The sequence below is a fragment of the Cyprinodon tularosa genome, unplaced genomic scaffold (genome assembly GCF_016077235.1).
Source record: "Cyprinodon tularosa strain WSP-4 unplaced genomic scaffold, ASM1607723v1 ctg895, whole genome shotgun sequence".
Taxonomy (NCBI): domain Eukaryota; kingdom Metazoa; phylum Chordata; class Actinopteri; order Cyprinodontiformes; family Cyprinodontidae; genus Cyprinodon; species Cyprinodon tularosa.
In genome coordinates, this window is record NW_024039668.1 from 144,856 (window position 1) to 167,500 (window position 22,645).

A 22,645-nucleotide genomic window follows, 5' to 3' on the forward strand; every position below is an offset into this window, starting at 1 on the left:
TCATTCGCCATGAAGGCTACTTTTTATCTGCGGTCCATTTGGAATAGGAATAATGGTTGTAGCAAGTATCAGAATTTTTAAAATAAAGCAAGTAAAAGTAAATTAAAATAAAATCACTGCATTCCGATTGTTAGTTTTACCTTTTTGTCATTATTTCAGCTTCAGCCATCCCTGTGGGCATCGATGTGCAGGTGGAGAGCATTGACAGCATCTCTGAGGTCAACATGGTGAGTTTTTCATTCTTCCTCTGTGCTGAAAAGGTCCCCTGCTATACCGGGAATTACATCAAAGAGAGACATGTTTAGAAATGTAATTTCTTACCTGAAATAATCAAAGCCTTATTTAGAGCACATTATGAAATTTTTACAATAGGAGGACCTTATGACGTTTGTTTGGACAAACATGTTCTGTGAAAGCAGATTTATTTGTTTCTCATTGTTGTCCGTGAAAACAGAAATGAAGAAGTGTTGGCGCCCCCTCTTCTTTGCCTGTGTCTGGTTGGTGACCTCTCAGGAGTTCAGCTTTGAACTCTGCATGTCACCTACTCACATGTTTTTGTTCATGGATGAGATGAATGATGCAGGGGAAGGTGTTGTTATGGTTGCCTGGACAGGATCGAAGAGCCTCCCAGCTTAGAGATCACTTATTATTGTTAAAGAAATTACCAACATCCTGCAAAAACTGATGCTGTGAAGAAGACTGGCAGTTTTCCACCTATTTTTACGACCTTTACACAATAGTGTTTCAAGATCATTGTTTACACATGCTTTTCTCATTATAATTCTTAGCTAAGGATGTTGTACAGTAGACATCAGGTAGCAAACAGTTAGGTATTTAGAAACACAGATAAATCAGAGAATTTGGAGCCAGTGTCAGAAGGCTCAGAACGTAGGACCCAGATTTCAGCCAAGACAGACAGTGGAATACTTAAAGGGCATTTATTCAAACAAAGAACAGTAGATTCTGCAGTGGCAGTGACTCTGCAGCGGCTAACAGTGGTGTCAAAAGTACACACACACACACACACACACACACACACCCACACACAGTATCGACTTGACCTCTTTGCTCAAGTAAAAGTTAAAAAAGTATGTGCTCCAAAAACTACTTAAAGTATAAAAGTATAAAGTAACCTGTAAAAAACAGCCAGATGCCACTTTATGAATTGAAAGCGCAATTTCTCAACTATTTAAAAAAATTCTTTGAGATAGGGCCAAGGATGAGGGAGGTCTTGTTGGTCTCCATCTCCCGATACGCTCTCGCCTGTGTCCGACCTTTCAGACATTTCAACATCTTTTTCTGAATCCTACATTGTAGCATGGCATAGACAATTCACATTAGCAGTTTGAAGAACACCTGCTTGCTTCTGATGATTTCCTTTAGCTAACCAATGAGTGTTTGCGTTCTTTGACTCATCCAATCACACTAGTTTTCACTAGATGTGGGTGGAGCCAATGATCTGCATGGGATGGAGCACATGACGGGAAATATATATTTAGAAACATTAAACCATGGGTAACCAATTAAAAATCAGCCAAATAAAGAAAATCATTAACCAGTAAAGGTCCGGGGACATTTTTAATGATCTGTTACTTTAATCAGAATCAGAATCATATTCAGATTCTGATTAAACAGAATTTAACACTGAAATAAAATGAGGTATTTATGCATTTATGTTATACACTGGATAAAAAATAAATAAAATAAAAATAGAAATTGCCAAAAAATTGCATCCCGTGCTAGCTCAGAGGAGTTGACACTTGACTGTATTCATTTTGGAGCTTTTAAACAGGCTTTTGAAAAACTTTGATAATTTGCTGCTGTAATATTATAGATTTTTTAGAATAAAAAGCTAGCAGATGAAAAAACAGAAATACAATTATAGAGCATTCATTATTATAAGAAAGCCCACACTGTTTATCATTAAATTATTGTATGAGTTAAGTTCTGTTCCGTTTATGTCTCTTTCCTTGTAAGTGTGAAATGTCCCATGCTCCTGAATGCACCACAGCTATCTGACGCTCGTGAATGCGTCACACTGGTCTGTGTAGATGCGCCTTTGATTTACGGCTTAAGACAAAGCTTTGTAGTTTCCAAACTCACGTGTGCTATCACTGTTTATTGTTGTGTGTGAATAACAAGAGACTACAACAAATAAATTAGCCGTTCCTTGGACAAAATCTTTGGATCTAATGTTGTTCATAACACCCCTACTTTTATAAATGAATCTGCCAAATAACCACAATTTGTTTCCCACGAGAGGAATATTTAAACATTTTTATATCATTAATATAACAAAAAGTAACTCCATTGGTCAGATTTAAATCCGTTTTCCTCGTCGATAGTCGCAATTACAGAACAAGGTGCGCTCCCGCGACTGGGAATGCATATCTCGGCAGGCATGCATTTTTCGGCATAACACCGGACCGCGGTCCGCTAATCCCTGACCTCTGCATTAAACCAAAGCCAAGAGTAACGAGTAACGTTTGTTTTAAAAATGTAAAGAATAGAAAGTACAGATACTTGTGTGAAAATGTAATGAGTAGATGTCAGAAGTAGGAAGAAAAATAAGTAATGGAGTTAAGTATAGATACCTAAAAAGTGCACTTAAGTACAGTAACGAAGTAGCCTATTTGTACGTCGTTACTTGACACCTCTGGCGGCTAAGGTGTCTGACGCAGGAACGATTACTGGAGAAACACAGGTTAGTGACTGCGAAAATCTGACGGAGGATGATTATGAACGTGCAAGTCACTAACCTGGTTTAGTTTAGTTCATGCTCGGTGAATGAGGATGATTCCAGCCAGTCAACTGAACGAGCGCAGCAGATGCTGCAAGAGAGTTCCAGACATGGAAGCCCAGAAGGCTGCAGAACTGACAGGAGATCAGTTTCGAGCTGAAGATGGAAGACAGGATAATTCACAGGGCAAAGTCTAGAGGCAGATCCAGGTTCAGTCCACAGAGGAATCTGACAGGAGTCCAAAGACAGGCAGGCAAACTAATCAGAACAAGGGCAGGCAGGCTCAAAGGTCCAAATACAGAAAAAGTTCAGAAAATCAGAACACTATAGTTACGCTAGAGAACTCTGAACACCAAAGGCTCAAGAATAATCTGGCGCTGATGCCTTTGAATCAGGCAGCTTAAATAGGAAAAAAGAACAGGTGGATCTGATGAGTGATGAGGAACAGGGCAGAGCTAGACAGGTGAATGAAATGAGCAGTCAGCCAGCCATCAGCGCCACAATCATGACAACAGCTGTCAAGTATGGTGGAGTTATGACTGTTTGTATTGGTGCTTCAAAGAAATAGATAAAGACTTCTTAAACCTCCTCTAAAATCTACTGAATGATAACATTTGGACACAGTGAGGTGGTCATATTGGACAATGATACAAAGGTAATCAAAAATGAAGTTTAAGATTAAAGTTCGAAAAATAAAAGCTAATAAAAAGAACTATAAACTAAAGCGGATTAGAAATTTGAAGACAATGCTTAGAAAAGTTCCTGCCGGAAAAAAAAAAACTTAGTTAATCCACCTTGGAAAATAATAGCTTAAGATCTATTTAAAATCTTAGATTGAAAGAATATTATTAATGAAGACAGAACATAAATTAGGAGAGTTAATTAAAGAAGTAACATTAATTCACGTTTATTTCCCATATTTCCAATAAAATATTGGTTTAATACTAAATTTCAATTCTTTAAGACTAAAATTCAAAGGTTTCCATTTAAATTTAAGTTTTCCCTGCTATTGTAAAACAGTGTTGAAGGAATTCATATTAAATTACCTTGTATTTATAAATTTCTCCATGACATTTTAATTGATAAGATATTGTTCAGCTATAAATGTAAAGTAGACCAAATAGAAAATCAAAACATTAGCAAAAAAAATGCTATAATAAAAGTCAGCGTAATGATATGAAATGGGTTAAATTGTGTTTGTTTCCTCCAGGACTTCACCACAACCCTATACCTCCGTCATTACTGGAAAGATGAGCGGCTGTCGTTTCCATCCCAAAACAACAAGAGCCGGACGTTTGACTCCCGACTGGTGAAGAAGATCTGGGTTCCTGACGTCTTCTTTGTCCACTCCAAGCGCTCCTTCATCCATGACACCACCATGGAGAACATCATGCTGCGGGTTTACCCCGACGGTAACATCCTCTACAGTGTCAGGTACAGATCTCGCATCAGGTCTGAAATTAAGCAAATTTTATCATAATGTTTTTTCTTTTTTTTTTACTTTGGTTTAACAGCAAACTCTGCTGGTATCGCCTCTAATATAGATAATTTTACTGTTTGGTGTTTTGTTTGGCTTCTAGATGGACAGATTTTGGTGGTGTTGGTGTCATTAAGGACATTCCAACACTCATCTAAAATAGAGTAACCACTATATATACTTTATAGTGATTAGGGCAGACGTTTAGACACAGCTTCTATCTATGCTTAAAACAATAAACATAAAAAATTATGTCCACGTTATATATAACCTTAAAGGAATAGTACACCCAAAACATGATTAGCCTTCATTTTCTACTCACCCCCATGCTGAACAACACTCTGGAGTACTTTTTTGATATCTCAAATGCATCTGGAGATCTGGGAGGCTTCTTGCTGTCTGCTGACATTCAAATAATGGAGGTCTATGGTGCCCGAGACAGAAAGGTCCATAAAAGTCCACAAAAAACGTGTCAATATTCCTCCATACTGCTCGTCCAATGTATTCCAAGTGTCCTGAGTGGGTAGCATCCAGAATTTACTCGAAACGAAGTCATTTAGAATGTTTTTAGAGCATAAACAGTAGTGTATAGGATTTCCTAAAAGCGTTCACAACGCTACGGAAGCCGGCAGACCAAACCAGACGAAAGTGCGCATTCAGCGTCTGCTCTGCCAATAATGCAAGCGTAGAAGAAGAAATGTGCTGTTTACCTGTGCAAAGAAAGAAACAAGAAAGGAAAAATGTCTGAGGACTTCAGTGTTGAGGAAGAGCATGAGTTCTTTGCCGAGCTGAATGCGCTGGTTTGGTCTGCCGGCTTTCGTAGCGTCGTGATCGCGCATGTGCGCGCTTTCAGGAAATCCTATACACTACTGTTTATGCTCTAAAAACATTCTAAATGACTTCGTTTCGAGTAAATTCTGGATGCTACCCACTCAGGACACTTGGAATACATTGGACGAGCAGTATGGAGGAATATTGACACGTTTTCTGTGGACTTTTATGGACCTTTCTGCCTCGGGCGCCATAGACCTCCATTATTTGAATGTCAGCAGACAGCAAGAAGCCTCCCAGATCTCCAGATGCATTTGAGATATCAAAAAAGTACTCCAGAGTGTTGTTCAGCATGGGGTGAGGAGAAAATGAGGCTAATCATGTTTTGGGTGTACTATTCCTTTAAATGTGAGTGTCGTGTTCAGCTGTGGTTGCCTGTTTTCAGGGTCACGGTGACAGCTCTCTGCTCAATGGACTTCAGCAGTTTCCCTTTGGACACCCAGAACTGTTCGCTGGAGCTGGAGAGCTGTAAGAACCGAGCCAATCAAATCATGGCCTGTTTGAGAGCTAAACCAATGATGGAGGACAGTGACTGCAGGCTCTCTTTCAAAGCATTTCCCCTTGTTTGTATTCCTGTGTTTCTGCCTCTACAGACGCTTATAATGAGAACGATCTGATGCTTTATTGGAAGAACGGGAATGACTCTCTAAGGACGGATGAGATCGTCTTGTCCCAGTTCTTCATCGAACACTTCCACGCCTCTAGTGGACTCGCCTTCTACAGCAGCACAGGTGAAAAAACCCGAATCATCGCTCATGAGAAATTAAGACACCCTACTACAGCCTGGTTATTTGCCATAAAGCTATATACCGGTATCCATATTTTGACATGGGGATATTAAAAATCTATTTTTAAAAATGCAAGAATGTAACAACAAAAAGTGCAATTTCTGGTAAAAAAAAAAAAAATACATAAAAAATGAATACAATATCCTGATATTTACTGCCTTTTAATGTCTAAATCAACACACAGGTGGATCATATCAGCTGCTCATGATGAGAACATCCCTACTAAGCACCCTGAAGGAGGTTTACCCTGTTTGAAAATCACAGATTTGCTTTGCTGCTCCTGAACCAGTTAAAATGAGCAGCATGGTGAGAATCAAACAGATGACAGAGCAGCTTATGAGACTGGTCAGGGATTTACAGAGATCCATACAGAAGCCATTAAACTATAGGTTACAGTATTTAAGTGGATACCTGCAACATTAAACAAGAATCTGCACAAGTTTAACTTTTATTTGAGGTGTGAAGAAAGGAAACCGGAGCCACAAGACCAGTGGTTGGAGTGTTGGCCTAGTGGTTAGAGCAGTGTGGTTGTGCTCTGAGAAGCTTGCAAATACCCAGTTCAATCCCCACAGACTGATTTTGGGTTCCTGAGCAAAACCCTTAACCCCACACTGCTACCCAGGCGCCGCACAATGGGCAGCCCACTGCTCCCCAAGGAGATGGGTTAAATACAGAGAGAGAATTCCCCCATTGTGGCAAAATAAAGGGACTTATATATTTTTTTTTCAAAGATTTCTTAACGAAAACAAAAAAACAAACTAAGATCAGAGATAACTGGCTGTATGATTGATTCATGTTTTCACCCATATCTTGCCAAAGTATGTCATATATGGCATTACCAGCATTTTATATAGTAGATGCAAAGACCTCGGACATAATGTGTTCTTTTTTTTTTTTTCCAACAAAAATTTTATTGTATTTTTTTTTTTACAGATACACCTGCCACATAACCAGTACAGTAAACAGGACCTACGAACACCCTCTTAGATACATATCTGCATAGACTCCTTTAAGTATACAGGAGAAAATAGTCCACTGTTGAGGCTCCCTTGTTGCACATTGTGTTTTGACATTAAACTTGTCTCTAACTGGTTTCGTCATTGTGAGATATGTCCACTCCTTCAACAAAATTCAGGAAGGGTCTCCAAATGTTTTCAAATAGATCGCTTTTCCCTTTCTGGAGATACGTTATGCGTTCCAGAGGTAAAGTCTTCAGCATTTGCTTAATCCATTGGTTGATACCTGGTCCTGTTGTTCTCTTCCAGGATAGTGCTATCAGCCTTTTAGCCTGTAGTAGACATATATCAATCAACAATTCTTCACTTTTGGTAAACAAAGTATTTTTAGGGTACAAACCTAAAATTAGAAAAGCAGGATCAAGTGCAACAACTTTAGAGACAAGGTGTTCCAAAGTTCTTCTTATGGCTTTCCAAAAGTTTTGAATTTCCGTACATTTCCAAATACAATGAAACAAAGTCCCCTTTTCTTCTAAACATTTTGTGCATACATCTGGTATATTAGGGTTGTACCTATTTAAATTGACTGGTGTAATATAGATTCGCATTAACCATTTGTATTGCAGTAACCTTAAGCGAGAGTTTAACACACATCTCTGCAGCTTCTCTACTGTTACCCACTCTTTACTCCATCCAGACAGTGTCTTGCCCACGACCAAAATCTAATAAATTAGCAAAGATTCCCAAAGGAGTAAATCATGATAATCTAATTAAAATCAAAATAACTCCAATTGGGGAAAAAGTTAAAACAATTAAATGCGGTCTGTTTAACATAAGATCGCTTTCCTCTAAAAGTCTACTAGTTAATGACTTGATTTGTGATAATCACATTGACTTGTTTTGCCTTACAGAAACCTGGCTGCAGCAAGAGGATTATGTGAGCATAAATGAGGCAACTCCTTCAAGCTATTTAAATTTTCACATCCCCAGAAGTTCTGGGCGAGGAGGAGGAGTAGCAACAATCTTCGAGTCTGACTTACTGATTACTCCCAAAACAATTAATTCCTACAACTCTTTTGAACATTTAACCCTTAATTTCCCTGATCCAAATTTCAAGGCAAGAAAACCTATTCTTTTTGTAACTTTGTATCGTCCACCAGGTCCTTACTCTGAATTTTTAGATGAGTTTTCAGAGTTCCTTTCTGATTTGGTATTAAATACTGACAGGGTCATCATAGTGGGAGATTTTAACATCCATGCTGACATTGAAGGCGATAGCTTAAGAGCAGCCTTTAATACTATCTTAGACACTATTGGCTTTGTTCAAAATGTGAATAGTCCCACACATTCTCATCTTCATACTTTGGATCTTGTGCTGACATACGGCATAGAATGTGAAGAAATAACAGTATTTCCTCACAACCCTGTCCTCTCTGACCACTTTCTAATAACCTTCAGGATTACTTTAACAGAGTTCTCCTCCCCCAAAAGAAGGTTCAATTTTAGTAGATCTTTATCAGATAGTGCAGTTATAAATTTTAAAGAATCTGCTTCACTTTCTCTCTGCTCTGTGTCACTGAGCAGTGCTGCAGAGTGCAAAAGCTTAGCTTATTCCCCTTCACAGGTTGATGATTTTGTTGATGGGGTTGCTAGTTCTCTGCGTATTGCCTTAGACAACGCAGCTCCTTTGAAAATGAAAACCGTTAAAAATAGAAAGCTTGCTCCTTGGTTTAATGCAGAGCTGCGTACTTTGAAGCAAAATGCTAGGAAACTGGAGAGAAAATATCGCTCCACAGGCCTGCGGGAGTCCTTCCTAGTCTTGAAAAATGGTTTACTGCTGTATAAGAGGACTCTTTGTAAAGCAAGAGCAGCATACTTCTCCTCATTAATAGAGGAGAATAAGAATAATCCTAGATTTCTTTTTAATACAGTTGCCAAACTCACCCAGAGCCATAGCTCTGTTGAACCGTCCATTCCACCTGCTCTTAGCAGCAATGATTTTATGGGATTCTTTATAAATAAGATTGATCTTATTAAAAATAAGATCATAAGCACTCCTCTATCCGCGATTGTACCTGAGGTAGTCATGGAATCTGAACCGGGTTTAGACTGCTTTGATCCAGTTGAACTCTCTGAATTAGCAAAATTATTGTCTTCATCTAAGCCTTCAACTTGTATGTTAGATCCAGTTCCAACCAGGTTATTTAAGGAGGTATTCCCTTTGATCTCCTCCTCCATTTTAGATGTGATTAATCTATCTCTGTTACAGGGATATGTACCTAAAGCTTTTAAGATTGCTGTAATTAAACCTCTGCTTAAGAAACCGTCTCTTGACCCAGATGACTTGGTCAATTATAGACCTATATCCAATCTTCCTTTCTTATCCAAAATTCTTGAGAAAGTAGTTGCCAAACAAGTTTGCGATCACTTCCACCATAATGAACTTTTTGAAGAGTTTCAGTCTGGCTTTAGAGCTCATCATAGCACTGAAACAGCTCTGGTGAAAGTCACTAATGATATTCTCATGGCCTCAGATAATGGACTTGTATCTGTGCTCGTCCTGTTGGATCTTAGTGCTGCATTTGATACAGTTGACCATAATATTCTTTTAGAAAGACTTGAATATTTTGTTGGAATTAAAGGAACAGCACTAGACTGGTTTAAATCTTATCTTTCTGATCGAATTCAGTTTGTTCATGTTAATGATAGATCTTCAACACGCTCAAAGGTTACCTGTGGAGTACCACAGGGATCAGTGCTAGGACCAATTCTCTTTACTTTATACATGCTCCCAATTGGTAGAATTATTAGACAGCATGGGATTAATTTCCACTGTTACGCTGATGATACCCAGCTATATCTGTCTATAAATCCAGATGAAGCTAACCCATTACATAGATTACAGGCATGTCTTGAAGACATAAAAACCTGGATGACTCTTAACTTTCTGCTTCTGAATGCAGACAAAACAGAAGTTATAGTCTTTGGACCAGAGTCTCTGAAAAAGAAACTGATTAGCCAGTTACTTCATTTGGATGGGATTAAACTGATTTCAGATAATAAAGTAAAAAATCTTGGTGTTATGTTTGATCAGGACCTGTCATTTAAATCCCATATCAAAGAGGTTTCTAGAATTTCCTTCTTTCATCTGAGGAACATTGCAAAAATTAGAAATATCCTGTCCAGGGGTGATGCTGAGAAACTAGTCCATGCATTTGTTACTTCAAGGCTGGACTATTGTAATTCTTTACTATCAGGAAGTCCACAAGCTGTAGTTAAAAGCCTTCAGCTGATCCAAAATGCTGCAGCCAGAGTTCTAATGAAAATGAAAAAGAGAGATCATATCTCTCCTATCCTGGCTTCTCTTCATTGGCTTCCTGTTAAATCAAGAATAGAATTTAAAATCCTCCTTCTCACATATAAAGCCTTAAATGGCCAAGCTCCATCTTATATCAGAGATCTGATTGTTCCTTATGTTCCTAACAGAGCACTTCGCTCTCAATCTGCAGGTTTACTAGTGGTTCCTAGAATTTCTAAAAGTAGAATGGGAGGCAGATCTTTTAGTTATTAGGCTCCTCTCCTGTGGAACCAACTACCAGTTTTAGTCCGTGAGGCAGACACCCTGTCTACTTTTAAGGCTAGGCTTCAAACTTTCCTTTTTGATAAAGCTTATAGTTAGGGTGGCTCAGGTTATCCTGAGCTATCTCTATAGTTATGCTGCTATAGGCTTAGACTTTTGGAGGACATAGGGACCCCCATTTCATCATTCTGCTTCATTCTCTCTCTGTTCTCCTATTCTGCAGAATCTGTTAGTTCAATCTCTAACCTTCTGCTCTCTCTGCTTTTCCTCAGAGTAGCTTTGCCTCGTCTGTTCCTGTTTGGCTGTGACGTCATCCTGGAAAAAAACATCAGCTGTGCTGCTTCTATCAACACCCTTGTTAATAGATGTTGGAGATCGGCCTGTTTTCCAGTGTGGTCCTGTTTCTCTGACCGTGACTGGCTGGATGTGCTCTCTTCGTCCTCTGGCATGGGAGCTGCCTTGGAGCTCGTCTGCCTGGCTGTGTGTTTCCTGGACGGGGCCGCCTTTTACAGCTGCTTTTTGTATCTCTGCTTCTGTCTCCTTGAACCCCAGTCGGCCTCGGCAGATGGCCGCTCACACTGAGCCTGGTTCTGCTGGAGGTTTCTTCCTGTTAAAAGGGAGTTTTTCCTCTCCACTGTCGCTACAAGCATGCTTAGTGTGGGGGATTGTATTTGAGTCAATGAGTCAATGCAATCAACTGGTTTTCCTTAGATAGAAAACTTTGTATCAATTTGACTGTATGATCTGGTTGAACTGTAAAGTGCCTTGAGATGACATGTGTTGTGAATTTGGCGCTATATAAATAAACTGAATTGAATTGAATTGAATTGAGAGTTAACAGTTTGCTTTTGAGCCTTTGCACAGACAGACTGCCAATCTTCCAGTGACAGGTTTATTCCCAGGTCTAATTTCCAGGCTTCTAGTTTCCGTGTTGAATCCTCTGATGAATTCAAAACCATAAAGTTATAGTATTCTGAAATCGCACCTTTACTTGTGCTATACTTGCAAACAATTTCCTCTAACTGGGACTTTGGTGGCTTGGACAAATCTTTGTTTTTTGTCCTAATGTAGCTTCTGAGCTGAAGGTATTTGAAGAAGTATTTTTTATCTATATTAAATTTCTGCCTGAGTTCCTCAAAAGACATCATGTAAGTCGAATTTGCTTGATACAAATCATGAATCTTATCTATTCCCTTTAAGGCCCACTGCTTAAATACAGAGTCTGCTCTTCCAGGAGTAAAATCTTGGTTTCCCCATATAGGAGTAAACTGTGAGAGTATAACTGGTTCTTTTTATGAATTTCTTTACGTCATACCATATTTTGATCATGTTTTTAACAATAGGATTAACTGTTCTTCCCAACAGTCTTGAGACCGAATCAGAAAAAATGTATAAAGGCAAAGGTGGAGTTACAGAATCAGATTCCATTTCTGTCCACTGAGGGGCATCCCTGGCATTAAAGTAATATCTAATAGTCCTAAGTTGGGTTGCCCAGTAATACCACCTCATATTCGGACACCCTAGTCCTCCCTTCTTATGAGGTAAGTGTAGGAGCGACAATCTAACCCTGGGCCGTTTATTTTGCCACAAAAACCCAACAAATAACTTCCTAAAATCATCAAACCAGTTTGCAGGAGGCGGCAGGGGGACATTCTGAAAAATATACAGTATTTTTGGAAGCATATTCATTTTGAAGGTGTTGATCCTGCCAATCAATGATAAGGGAAGGGGCATCCATCTATTAATACTTTCAGGGGATTTTTTTTTTAAAACCCACTAAAAAGTTCTTTTTAAAAATTCATATTAGATTTGAAAATATTTGTTTTTCCAAAAAGAAAAATTTCTTAAAAACCCTTGAACTCTAAAATTATTCCGGGGACATTTTTTTTTCACCCAAAAAATTGAAATTTAAAGATTTAGCTTTATTTTATTTTACCCTGAAATATGAAAAAGGGTTCCTCTAAAAAATTTAAGCAAATTTGGAAATAACTTTTTTAAATTTTTGAAATGAACAAGTTTTATGTCATCGGGAAATATAAAAAAAAGTTTGTGTTCTACTTGTCAAAATTGTAATGCCAGCTTTAGATTTATGGGCCCCTTAAGCTATGAAAAAGGGGTTTCCAATGCTAATGAAAATAAAAAGGGGAAAAAAGGGAAAACTTGACGAAAACCCCTCGTTGATAAAAAATTTGGTTTTTTTAGACACATTCTTATTTGTTAATATTTTGCTTTGGGGTTTTTAAATTTTAAAAATAAGTGAATCCATTTTTTTAAAAAATTTTCCCCATCCCCCCCCCCAAACGATTTTTTAAGAGGGTTAAATGTTTGGGCCCATTCCCCCCGCCCTCGGTCGAACGTTTTCCTCGGATTGAGAAAGAAGTGCACCTGTTTTACCCCCAAAGCCTTGAAAAATTTTTTAGAAGCCTCCCCACATTGTCCCCCCCCGGCCCCCTTGCCCGTCCCAAAATAAAACCTTTTTGGGCCCCTGTTGTATCACTGAAGGAAGTGATTTTTTGTAAGCGTATTGCTAAAAATTTAAACAGAGTTTTTTGGGGGTCAGCTTTTAAGAAAAACTTATTGGCCTCATGTTTTCCCATTTATTGCGGGGTTTTCCCCCAGGTTGGGTAGCCCAAGATTAAAGCCCCTTTGCATAGATTTTGGTAACCCCATTACTATGCCCCCTGAAAAACATCTCAAATTAAAAAATTTTTAAATTTGTTTTTTTAAATTTTTTTTAAAAGTTATAGGGAACCCATGGCCCAGCTTTTTCCCAGGCCTTTTTTAGTCAATAGCCTTACCCGCTTTTTCTTTTGTGATTTTGCTTCCAATTGTTCTCTATAAATTATCTTTGAGGGAATATTAGCTTATTTAAAAAAAATTTTTCCATTTTCCCGGGGATATTTGAGGGGGTCTTGGAAAAATCATACGCCTTTTCTTTAGTTTTGGTCAAAAATTTCTTTTAAATTTTGTTTGGGGGTTACTAAAGTTTCCCCTTTACTTTAAGAAGAGGTTATTTTTTTTTTTGCACTTCCATTTGTTTTATTTGCCTTCCCAAAGGGATTTTCCTTGTTTTTTCCTTGTTCATAGAATGATTGTTTTAAATTTTAGAAAACGGGAGGGCGCTCTGTCTGCAGATTCTTTTTTATATTGTGCTTTTTAAAAACAGCAATTCTTTTTATTTTTTCGTTGCTATTTTTTAAAAGTTTTTAGCTTAGTTTTTGATCTTGGATTTAATTGTTGTCTGCTTTACTTTTTTTTTAGATTTTTGAGGGGGGGGGTAATAATTTTGTAAAACCCCCAGACAAGCCTTTAAAACGTCCCCCCCCTTTTTAAAACCCCGGCGAGGTTTTTGTGGTTTTGATTTCTGAAAATTTATCTTTTTTTTTCTCCAAGTATTTTAAAAAATTTTTCCCCCTTTCAGCCTTTTTTTGGGGTTTTAAGCACCATGGGGGGGGTCTTCTCAACAGGGTATTATTAAAGTATAGTAAATTACAGGAGCGGGGATCCATATTAGTATGCATCATAGCAACAATCAGATTTTTTGAGGGGGTAATTCCCTTTGGGAAAACAAAAAAATAGTTATGCGGGAGTAAAATTAAATGTTTTTTTGAATGGCATGAGTAGACCCATTTCGTAAAGGGTTTTTAAAAGTCCCAAAAAATTTCAAGTAAATTTAATTCTTTCTTTAAAATTTTCATATCGTTTTTCCCCGCTTCTGCTGTTTCGTCTGGTCCCGCTCCGAAGCCCCCGTCCAAAAAAGGGGTCCCCAAAACCCCCGGGCCAGTCGCCCCCCATAAAGTTTTTTCCTGTCAAAGGGTTTAAAGGGTAAGAAAAATTTTGTATAAAAAAAACACCAAACATCAGAATTTGGGCCTAGGGCCCTTTACTAAATTTGTGTTTTTGTAAGTTTGGCCCCGGATGATCAGATATCCCAAATTTTTTTTTTAAAAAAAAGGTCACAGGAAAAAGGGTGGGGTTTTTGAATTAGGGTTTATTTTCCCCATGGCTTTGAAGTAAATGGGCCCGCCCAAAAATAAAACCCCCCCCCTCCCCCTAGCAATTTTTTTTTTCTTTCCCCCAAGGATGGGTTTCTTTTAAAAATACTATTTTAGAGTTTAAATCTTTTTAGGTTTTTTTCATGACTTGGGTTTTATTTTTTTTTTTTTTATGTAAGCCCCCTTTCAGTTCCGGGGTGTGAATTTTAATTTCCCCGTCCCCCGCTCATGTCAACTTTTTTAAAAAACACTGATGGGTAATTAAAAAATATGGGCCAAGAGGGGGGAACAAAAACAACAGGAACCCGGTTTAAAATAAACCCACAACCCGAACTACCCCGAACCCAAACCCAAAACCCCCTTTTTCCCAAACCAAAACGGTTCCCGGCCCCCCACTAAATTCCTTCCCCAAAACCTTGATACCCTTTAGATTTCCCCATGATCTTTTCTCCCCTATTCTTAACTCCCCCCAAAAAAAACTAAAAATAAAAAAATTTTGTATTGTATTTGATTTTTCCCGCATTTCCAACAGGCTAAAATCCCTTTTAAAAATTTTAAGGGGGGGCCCCTAGTAAAGTGTATTAGAAAGGTTTGAACATCATTTAAAAGAAATTTTTAATCTAGGGAAATATAAAGGGAATTATATAAAAAAAACAAAAAGAATAAAAACGGGGGCAAAACCCCCGGTTTTACCAAAGCAACATAGTGATGTTCTAAAAAAAAGGTATTTTTAGCAAAAGACGCATCAACGTTTTCCCTTCCACCCGTGTGGGATTGTTCTGTCACTCCCATTTTCACTTATCTGTCTCTTCTGAATCCCATCGGGCGAGTTTTGGGCCCTTTTGGTTTTTGTTAAATTGAAAAGTTTCCCCTTGGTTTTGTTGCCCCCAGTTTGCGGAGGGTTTATGCGTTGTTCGTCCCAGTTTGCGGAGGCGTTGCGGGGCTATTTGTATTGTTGCGTGTGGGGTTTTTCCCTTGCGACCCTGGGTTTAACCAAAATTCGATGGTTCCCCCCCTTTAAAAAATATTTTTTAATTTTTCTTTCTTTGGGTTCAGAACCCCCCGAATTTTAAAATTAAAGGAAACTCCCCAATTACGGTTCTTGGGGGGTGCCCCCCCCCCTTTGGGTTTTTTTCGGTCCAACGCGGGGGGGGCTTTTCCCGGAAACAGCGGAACCCTTTTCAGAGCAGGTATCTCCCAAAACTTTGGTAACCAAACTTTCTAAAAACACAGGCCCTCGGGCCCTTTTGTGCCCCGGGGGAGATTACACAATTTAAGGTTTTGAGGCGAGGGTTTCATTTCCATTTTCGATATCTTTTCCTCCCTTGCTTTTTCGTTTCTTCCAAAGGGTCTTAAAATTTTTTTAAAAATTTCGACCCCGTTGTTTTGTCTTTTTGTAGACAAAGTTCCTTGCTGGGGAAAAGTTCCCCACTTACCCACTTCTTTCCTCACTGCTTCTATGGCCGTCATAACACCATCAAATCTTCCAGAAAACTCAGACTTTAAGCTACTAATTGCTCCAAGTATATCTGCCTTGTCGCCGAGTGAGTTATTTATTTCGCCGCTGTTATCTGCTAGCTCTTCATCAACGCCCTTGTTGCTGCTCGGCTCCTTGCTAACTTTTTTGCTAGCCTCGTTTGAGCTAAGCTCCACGTTTTGCGGTCCGAAGTTCGTCAGCTTGGATTGCATAGTTGTTTTTGACTGATCTTTACTCATTCTTCCAGGGCCTGGCATAATGTCACCAAAATCAAACTCAGTTACCTTGGTTGTAGCGTTCAGTGATTTTTAAAAGGGAATTTTCAGGATTTTTGTCAGGAGCAGCGTCGAACGCGACCTTCTACCTTGCGGTCATACCCGGAAGTCCCCATAATGTGTTCTTTGTTGCAAAAGTCAAGATATAAGAGAATACCAATAGAATAGAATTTATTCTCATTTTATAGAGAAGCTGCAGCCGCCTGTAAAGACAAGCGTGTAAAGAAGATAAGACAACTGTACACCAGCTGTGCAGCATGGAGGTGGAGCTGTCATGGTTTGGGAATACTTTCCTGCAGCAGGACACTTCCTATATGGAAGTGAGCCAAAACATTAGCCTGACGTAGTCCTACTCAATTCTAGTCAGAATATGAGTCTGATGCTGCTCCATAGAGCTGTGATTATGGGGCGTGTTTCGAACGAACCAGGAAAAAAAGGCCTCTGCACTCAATTGGATAGACCTACAACCAATAAGAGCAACGGAGTGCGTGACGTATGTTAAGCGAGGCATAGTTGTTGTCAATAAAAATCAAAGCGTGCAGTTGCACGCCTAGAATAAGAAGATGAGCCTTGATCGCGTTTCTCTGTTCCTCTTTTAAAATTAATTTGCTGTCGATATCTTCTAGAACAGACCTAATAGCAGAATCTACTCACCCCAACTCGCCAGCGGCAGCCATTGTTGTTGTCACCCAAGCGCGCTTTGGTGACATGGTTGATTACGTTACTGTTGATCATCTGTCCATCATCGTATAAAGCCCGCCCTGACAATTTGATTGGATCGCCAGAGGGTGGGCGATCATACTCGCGCTACTATGGAGCAGAGCCAGACCGAACTTCCCCGAACTCAAACCTTGTGGGCGGGACTAAGTTCGGAATGGCACCCAGGCTACCAAAACATACCAGAAATACCAAGAATTCAGAGACTACTTTAGACTGATGTTGGTAGGAGCTACAAAAAGCATCTCTTTGAAAGCATTTTAGGTCGGAAAATTTAAATTTCTCTTGTCTTATATATTTAGTTATGCTCTTTATCCAGTGAAAAAATGTTTTTACTCAGTTTGTTTCACCTCCAAGGCTGTCTGAATGAGGGGTGGTTTTAGACAAAAAATGCTCATTCCCACGACAAGCCAAATTGTTTCTCGAAGTTTTCAAAGTGTGTGTAATTTGTTATGACTTTGACACAACCTCACAGTCAACTTAAGTAAGGGAGACAAACTCTGTCTAGTCAGAACAGGGCTGATTACTGAGCCACAAGGGCTGTATGACTGTTCTCTCTTTGAAAAGATAAGAAAACAAAGTGCTGACTGAGTAAAATCCAATTATCTCCGTTTATTTAACTAGGGTGAATAGTTGAATACATTTTTTCCCACTGCACATTTCATCCTAGGAGGGTATGACTCTATTTCAGTCATTGGCAGAATAACCAGACAGGCTGCTGGTTCTGGTCCTTCGTGATCCATACGTCTAACTCAGGCTGTTTTTGAACACACTCTGACTGTTTACGTGGATGCATGTTGTTCTAAATGATACAATCTGGTTTTCCTTTAAATGAACTTTAACATCTATACGTTCAACGGACACTCAGATCCTGTCACATATTTGTTGGGAATGCTGCCAGTTTTTACCAAGCAGGTGAAATAAAACTCGTTCTCTGTGTCTCCAGGTTGGTACAACCGGCTCTTCATTAACTTCATCCTGCGGCGGCACATCTTCTTCTTCATGCTGCAGACCTACTTCCCCACCATGCTGATGGTCGTCCTCTCCTGGGTGTCCTTCTGGATCGACAGGAGAGCCGTTCCTGCCCGCGTGTCTCTTGGTAACTCTTGGATTATCCTGATTTTAACCATACCCCGAAAATTCAGAATTATAAGAATTATAATAATTGATTTAAAAACTCTTTTTTTTTATCTGTAAGTTGTTGTAATTACCTGCTTTTATTGTTTTTAGTGTTTGATTTAAACCAACAAAGACAATCATAATCTGTAGAGGGTTAAAATATTGTCATGAATTTTGGACTGTTTGCTGATCTAAAACAGATGCTGTAAATATTGGACAATTATTTATTCAGTCAGGGAATAATATGCATCATGCAGCTAATAATTTGTATGTAAATATTTGCTGCTGTGTGTGTATAATTTCCATAACAGAAGAATATTATTTGACCGAGTCTTCTAAGGTAATTGGAAAGTAATCAAAAATAAGGTGAACAAATATAGTAGTTTATTACCCTGTGTGCACATTGTTATGTACTTGACTCAATAGTTTGTTACATTAATACAATTATTCTTTTATATTTTTTTAGCATTTGGTTCGTAATACATCAGACATGACAGCATTAATAAGATGAAGTATCTGTCCTCAACCAACTTTACTGCTGCTCATCTCTGCTGTGCAAATAAGCTTTATAATTTCTTTTTTTGTTTTTTGTTGTTGTTGTTTTTTGCCAGTATCTCTAATCGGTCTCCGCCAGTCACGTGACTTTTGTTGCTAAGACGCCATTTTAGTTGGAAAAGGTGTAGTGTAAACAACCGCAGCATAGCTAAACGAAGGACTAAAGGCCTGTTTACATAGCAGCCTGTCCAAGATAAGTCATTACAGTTAACATAAGCCTGAAAACAGGGGCGGATTTAGGAAAATCGGTCTCCGCCAGTCACGTGACATTTGTTGCTAAGACGCCATTTTAGGTGGAAAAGGCGTAATGTACCGCGACCGAGGTAAACAATTGACGTCACTTGGTGGAGACCGATATAGCCATTTGTTTTCATTGTATTTACAAATAGGTTTTATTGCTTTTTATATTTGTGTTTCAGGCCTGTAATCTTTTGATATTTGGTTATTTTTAGGTAGATAATTTTAAATCTGTCCAGGAATAACAGGTGAAAACTAGATTTTTGGCTAATTCCGTGAAGCAAAACTAATTATTGTACATTCTTACTGTCAAATAATAAAAAAAAAATGTATTGGCTAAAAAGGTTGTGTTGTTGCCAGATATTCTAGGGGAAAATCTCATGTAAAATCACCAAAAAACAACAAAAGCCATATTATAGATCTATTTGATAAACAATTAAATAGTTTGTGGTGTTAGAAAAGACGGTGTTTACATTAACCTTCTCCTCCTTTTGATACTACATGTCAAACATGTGTTGTGCCAGACCACAGCGCCCTCTGCCTGACTTTTGTGGAAATGTCCGAGGCCTGAATGATGAGCTGTGTTTGCTGTGTCCTCCTGCAGGTATAACCACTGTCCTCACCATGTCCACCATCATCACAGGAGTGTCCTCATCCATGCCTCAGGTAACAGCTGGCTTTGGACTCCTGCTCAACAGACATGCTCCTCCTCTAATACAGCTGTTCCCTGTCCCAATCACTGAGCTCTATTTATTCACTGGATTGCTGATTGCTCGTTGGTAGTAAGGGGTTAAAGTGAAGCCACCAGCTGCCATATTGGTACTCCCTAGTTAGACCGGTCACTATGTAAACAATCCGTGCGCTACAGCATCTAACAACAATGATGTTCTCATTTTCAGGGGGACTTAAGACTTTTAAAGTAAAGATACGTTTATCAATTTGACACACACTGGCTGTTTCATTGCATAAATAGATTACTTTAACTTATAATAAAAAATAGGCACATCACATTGCATAGTCAGCATGAAGTCAATTAATTCTCTAAATCATGTAATATAACATATTATACAAATTAATCACAATAAGATGAATGTGCTAATGGAGCATAATATTACAGATGTGCCAAAAGTGCTAAACTGATTATGTTCATGTAATATACATGTATTTATTACATTGTTATGGTAATTACTTCTTACATATAATATAAAGGTTTTACATACAGACTGAATAACAAGTGCATGTATGTTAATGCTATAGTATTTTTCTATTTGCAAATTGTGCATGCATGATACCATATACTTTTATATTCTGTCTGTGCATTAGATTTTAATTCTGACAGATTAACAATAGAGCTAAATTAATAAACCAATTGAATAACTCCACAGAGCTTCAGTTTCTACACCAGCAAAATGACATCAATTGGTAAAATAACAGGCGACATCAAGTTCATATTTTGCTTTTTGCTCTTAGTTACAACAAGAATCTGATCATTTGAAAAAAAAAAACTATATATACAAGTATGTTTGCACACACTGACACTGACTGTGCAACTACCTGTGAAATATCTTGTTTTTGCAGCCAAATGCTACACATTAAGGCATTTTATTGCGCGTCTCCCTGGGACTGGGGAGTACCAGTAATGCGGACTGTGGCTTCACTTTTTTTGGGCAATCAGCAATAAACAGAGATCAGTGGTCTGGATGGATTTTAGGATGTTTCTTGTGTTGTAGCTCAGAGCTTTACTCCCTACACCAGTGTCTGGATTCACCCCACCTGAACGTATAGCAGGTTTCTAGAGGAACAAAAAAAAGATTTGAAAAAATGCAGAAAAGATAGCACCATGCAAATGACACAGAAAAAAACTTGTAGCTTTACACTTTAATGATTTAACCAAAAACAATGAAATGTCCTTTTTTAGGAGTTTTTTTTTAAAGTCAGTTCCTGAGTCTTAGTTAGAAGTGAATCCAGGAGGCCTCTATAGATCATCTGCATTTGTTTCATGCATAAAAAAACACATGGCTTTAAGATCAAAACAACCAAACAGTTTTAATTTCTTGTCTAAATAATATTTGACAGAATTCTGTATAAAACTGAATGTGGTGGCTTCTTTTTACTGCAGGTGTCATATGTGAAAGCTGTGGACATCTACCTGTGGACCAGCTTCCTGTTTGTCTTCCTGTCTGTGATCGAATATGCAGCCGTAAACTACTGCACCACACTGGAGGAGATGAGGAAGATGAGGAGGGGGAAGGTGGGGGCAATGGTTCTTAATGCTGTTTAAAATAAAATATTATAATAATAAATAAATAAAATAAACAAGAATGCAACAAAATCATAGTATATAATGTCGCCCTCTTGTGGCCAAACGGATCACAGTTGATTTTAAAATTATATGATTTTGAATTCCTACAAGCAGGAAAAAAAAAAAAAAAGAACTTTTTTTTCCATGATATGCTGTAATCATCCTGCTAACTGTATTTCTTGTTCATTTGCACTCTAATTTCTTTGCACTGTGTTTGTGTTAAAGTTGGTTTGATAAATCACAATCTGTCTGACACAATATTAAATATTAATACAATATTAAATCCTGCTGTCATGGTATAAAATTGTAGGTAAAATGATCCTCACATTTAAAAAACAAAAATGTTAATTGCAGCAATGAATTAGGAATTAGATAAATGTTAGTTATCATATATAAATATATATATATATATATTAATAACAGGCTACTTCGGGTACTATTTAATGAAGATGCCAGTTGGGGACCTGTGAGGCATCTGTTTCTCAAACTAGAGACTCTGATGTACTTATCTTCTTGCTCAGTTGTGCAACGCGGCCTTACAGTTCTTTTTCTACTCTGTTTAGAGCCTGTTTTTGCTGTCCTCCAAAGGGAGTAGTACCCACCGTTGTAGGAAATCTTAAATTTCTTAGCAAGTTCTCGCATGGAATAGCCTTCATTTCTAAGAACAAGAATAGACTGTTGAGTTTCAGACGAAAGTTCTCTTTTTCTGGCCATTTTGAGTGTTTAATTGACCCCATAAATGTGATGCTCCAGAAACTCAATCTGCTCAAAGGAAGGTCAGTTTTGTAGCTTCTGTAATGAGCTAAACTGTTTTCAGATGTGTGAACATGATTGCACAAGGGTTTTCTAATCATCAATTAGCCTTCTGAGCCAATGAGCAAACACATTGTACCATTAGAACACTGGAGTGATAGTTGCTGGAAATGGGCCTCTATACACCTATGTAGATATTGCACCAAAAACCAGACATTTGCAGCTAGAATAGTCATTTACCACATTAGCAATATATAGAGTGTATTTCTTTAAAGTTAAGACTAGTTTAAAGTTATCTTCATTGAAAAGTACAGTGCTTTTCCTTCAAAAATAAGGACATTTCAATGTGACCCCAAATTTTTGAACTGTAGTGTATATGTATATATATATATATATATATATATATATATATATATATATATATATATATATATATATATATATATATATATATATATATATATATATATATATATATATATACATATATACATATTTGGGGTCATAATATGGATTACTAATAGTTAATATACATTCCAATATTTTATTATTCAGTTATTTGTGTGTTCCCGTCATTTTCAGTGATAAATTCAGGTCATCATCATGTATTGAGGGAATATTTCAGTTTTGTTGTTTGTTTGTTTTTTTCATTTAACCTTAACGAATACCTGACAATCCCCCTTATGATTTCAGATCCCCTCCACCTTCAACGCCAGTCAGGCCATGGCCTTCGATGGCTGTTTCCATGACAACGACATCGAGCTGACCACCTTCCCTCGGATGGCGCCCACGCGGACCACTGAACCTCTGACCACTCCGAGCCAGAACTCAGACCTGCGGCCC

The 22,645-nt window shown here is 38.1% G+C and overlaps 1 protein-coding gene across 1 annotated transcript in view; it reads left to right on the forward strand.

Moving 5' to 3' along the window:
• LOC119775791 (gamma-aminobutyric acid receptor subunit rho-3-like) overlaps nt 1–22,645 on the forward strand; it is a 61,051-nt gene that overhangs the window by 38,039 nt on the left and 367 nt on the right. The window contains exons 3-10 of the mRNA XM_038273871.1: nt 160–227; nt 3,951–4,174; nt 5,434–5,516; nt 5,642–5,779; nt 17,783–17,935; nt 19,352–19,413; nt 20,867–20,998; nt 22,496–22,645. The exon at nt 22,496–22,645 is cut by the window's right edge and continues 367 nt beyond it. Coding sequence (XP_038129799.1) covers nt 160–227; nt 3,951–4,174; nt 5,434–5,516; nt 5,642–5,779; nt 17,783–17,935; nt 19,352–19,413; nt 20,867–20,998; nt 22,496–22,645 — 1,010 coding nt within the window. The remainder of the gene's footprint in view (nt 1–159; nt 228–3,950; nt 4,175–5,433; nt 5,517–5,641; nt 5,780–17,782; nt 17,936–19,351; nt 19,414–20,866; nt 20,999–22,495) is intronic.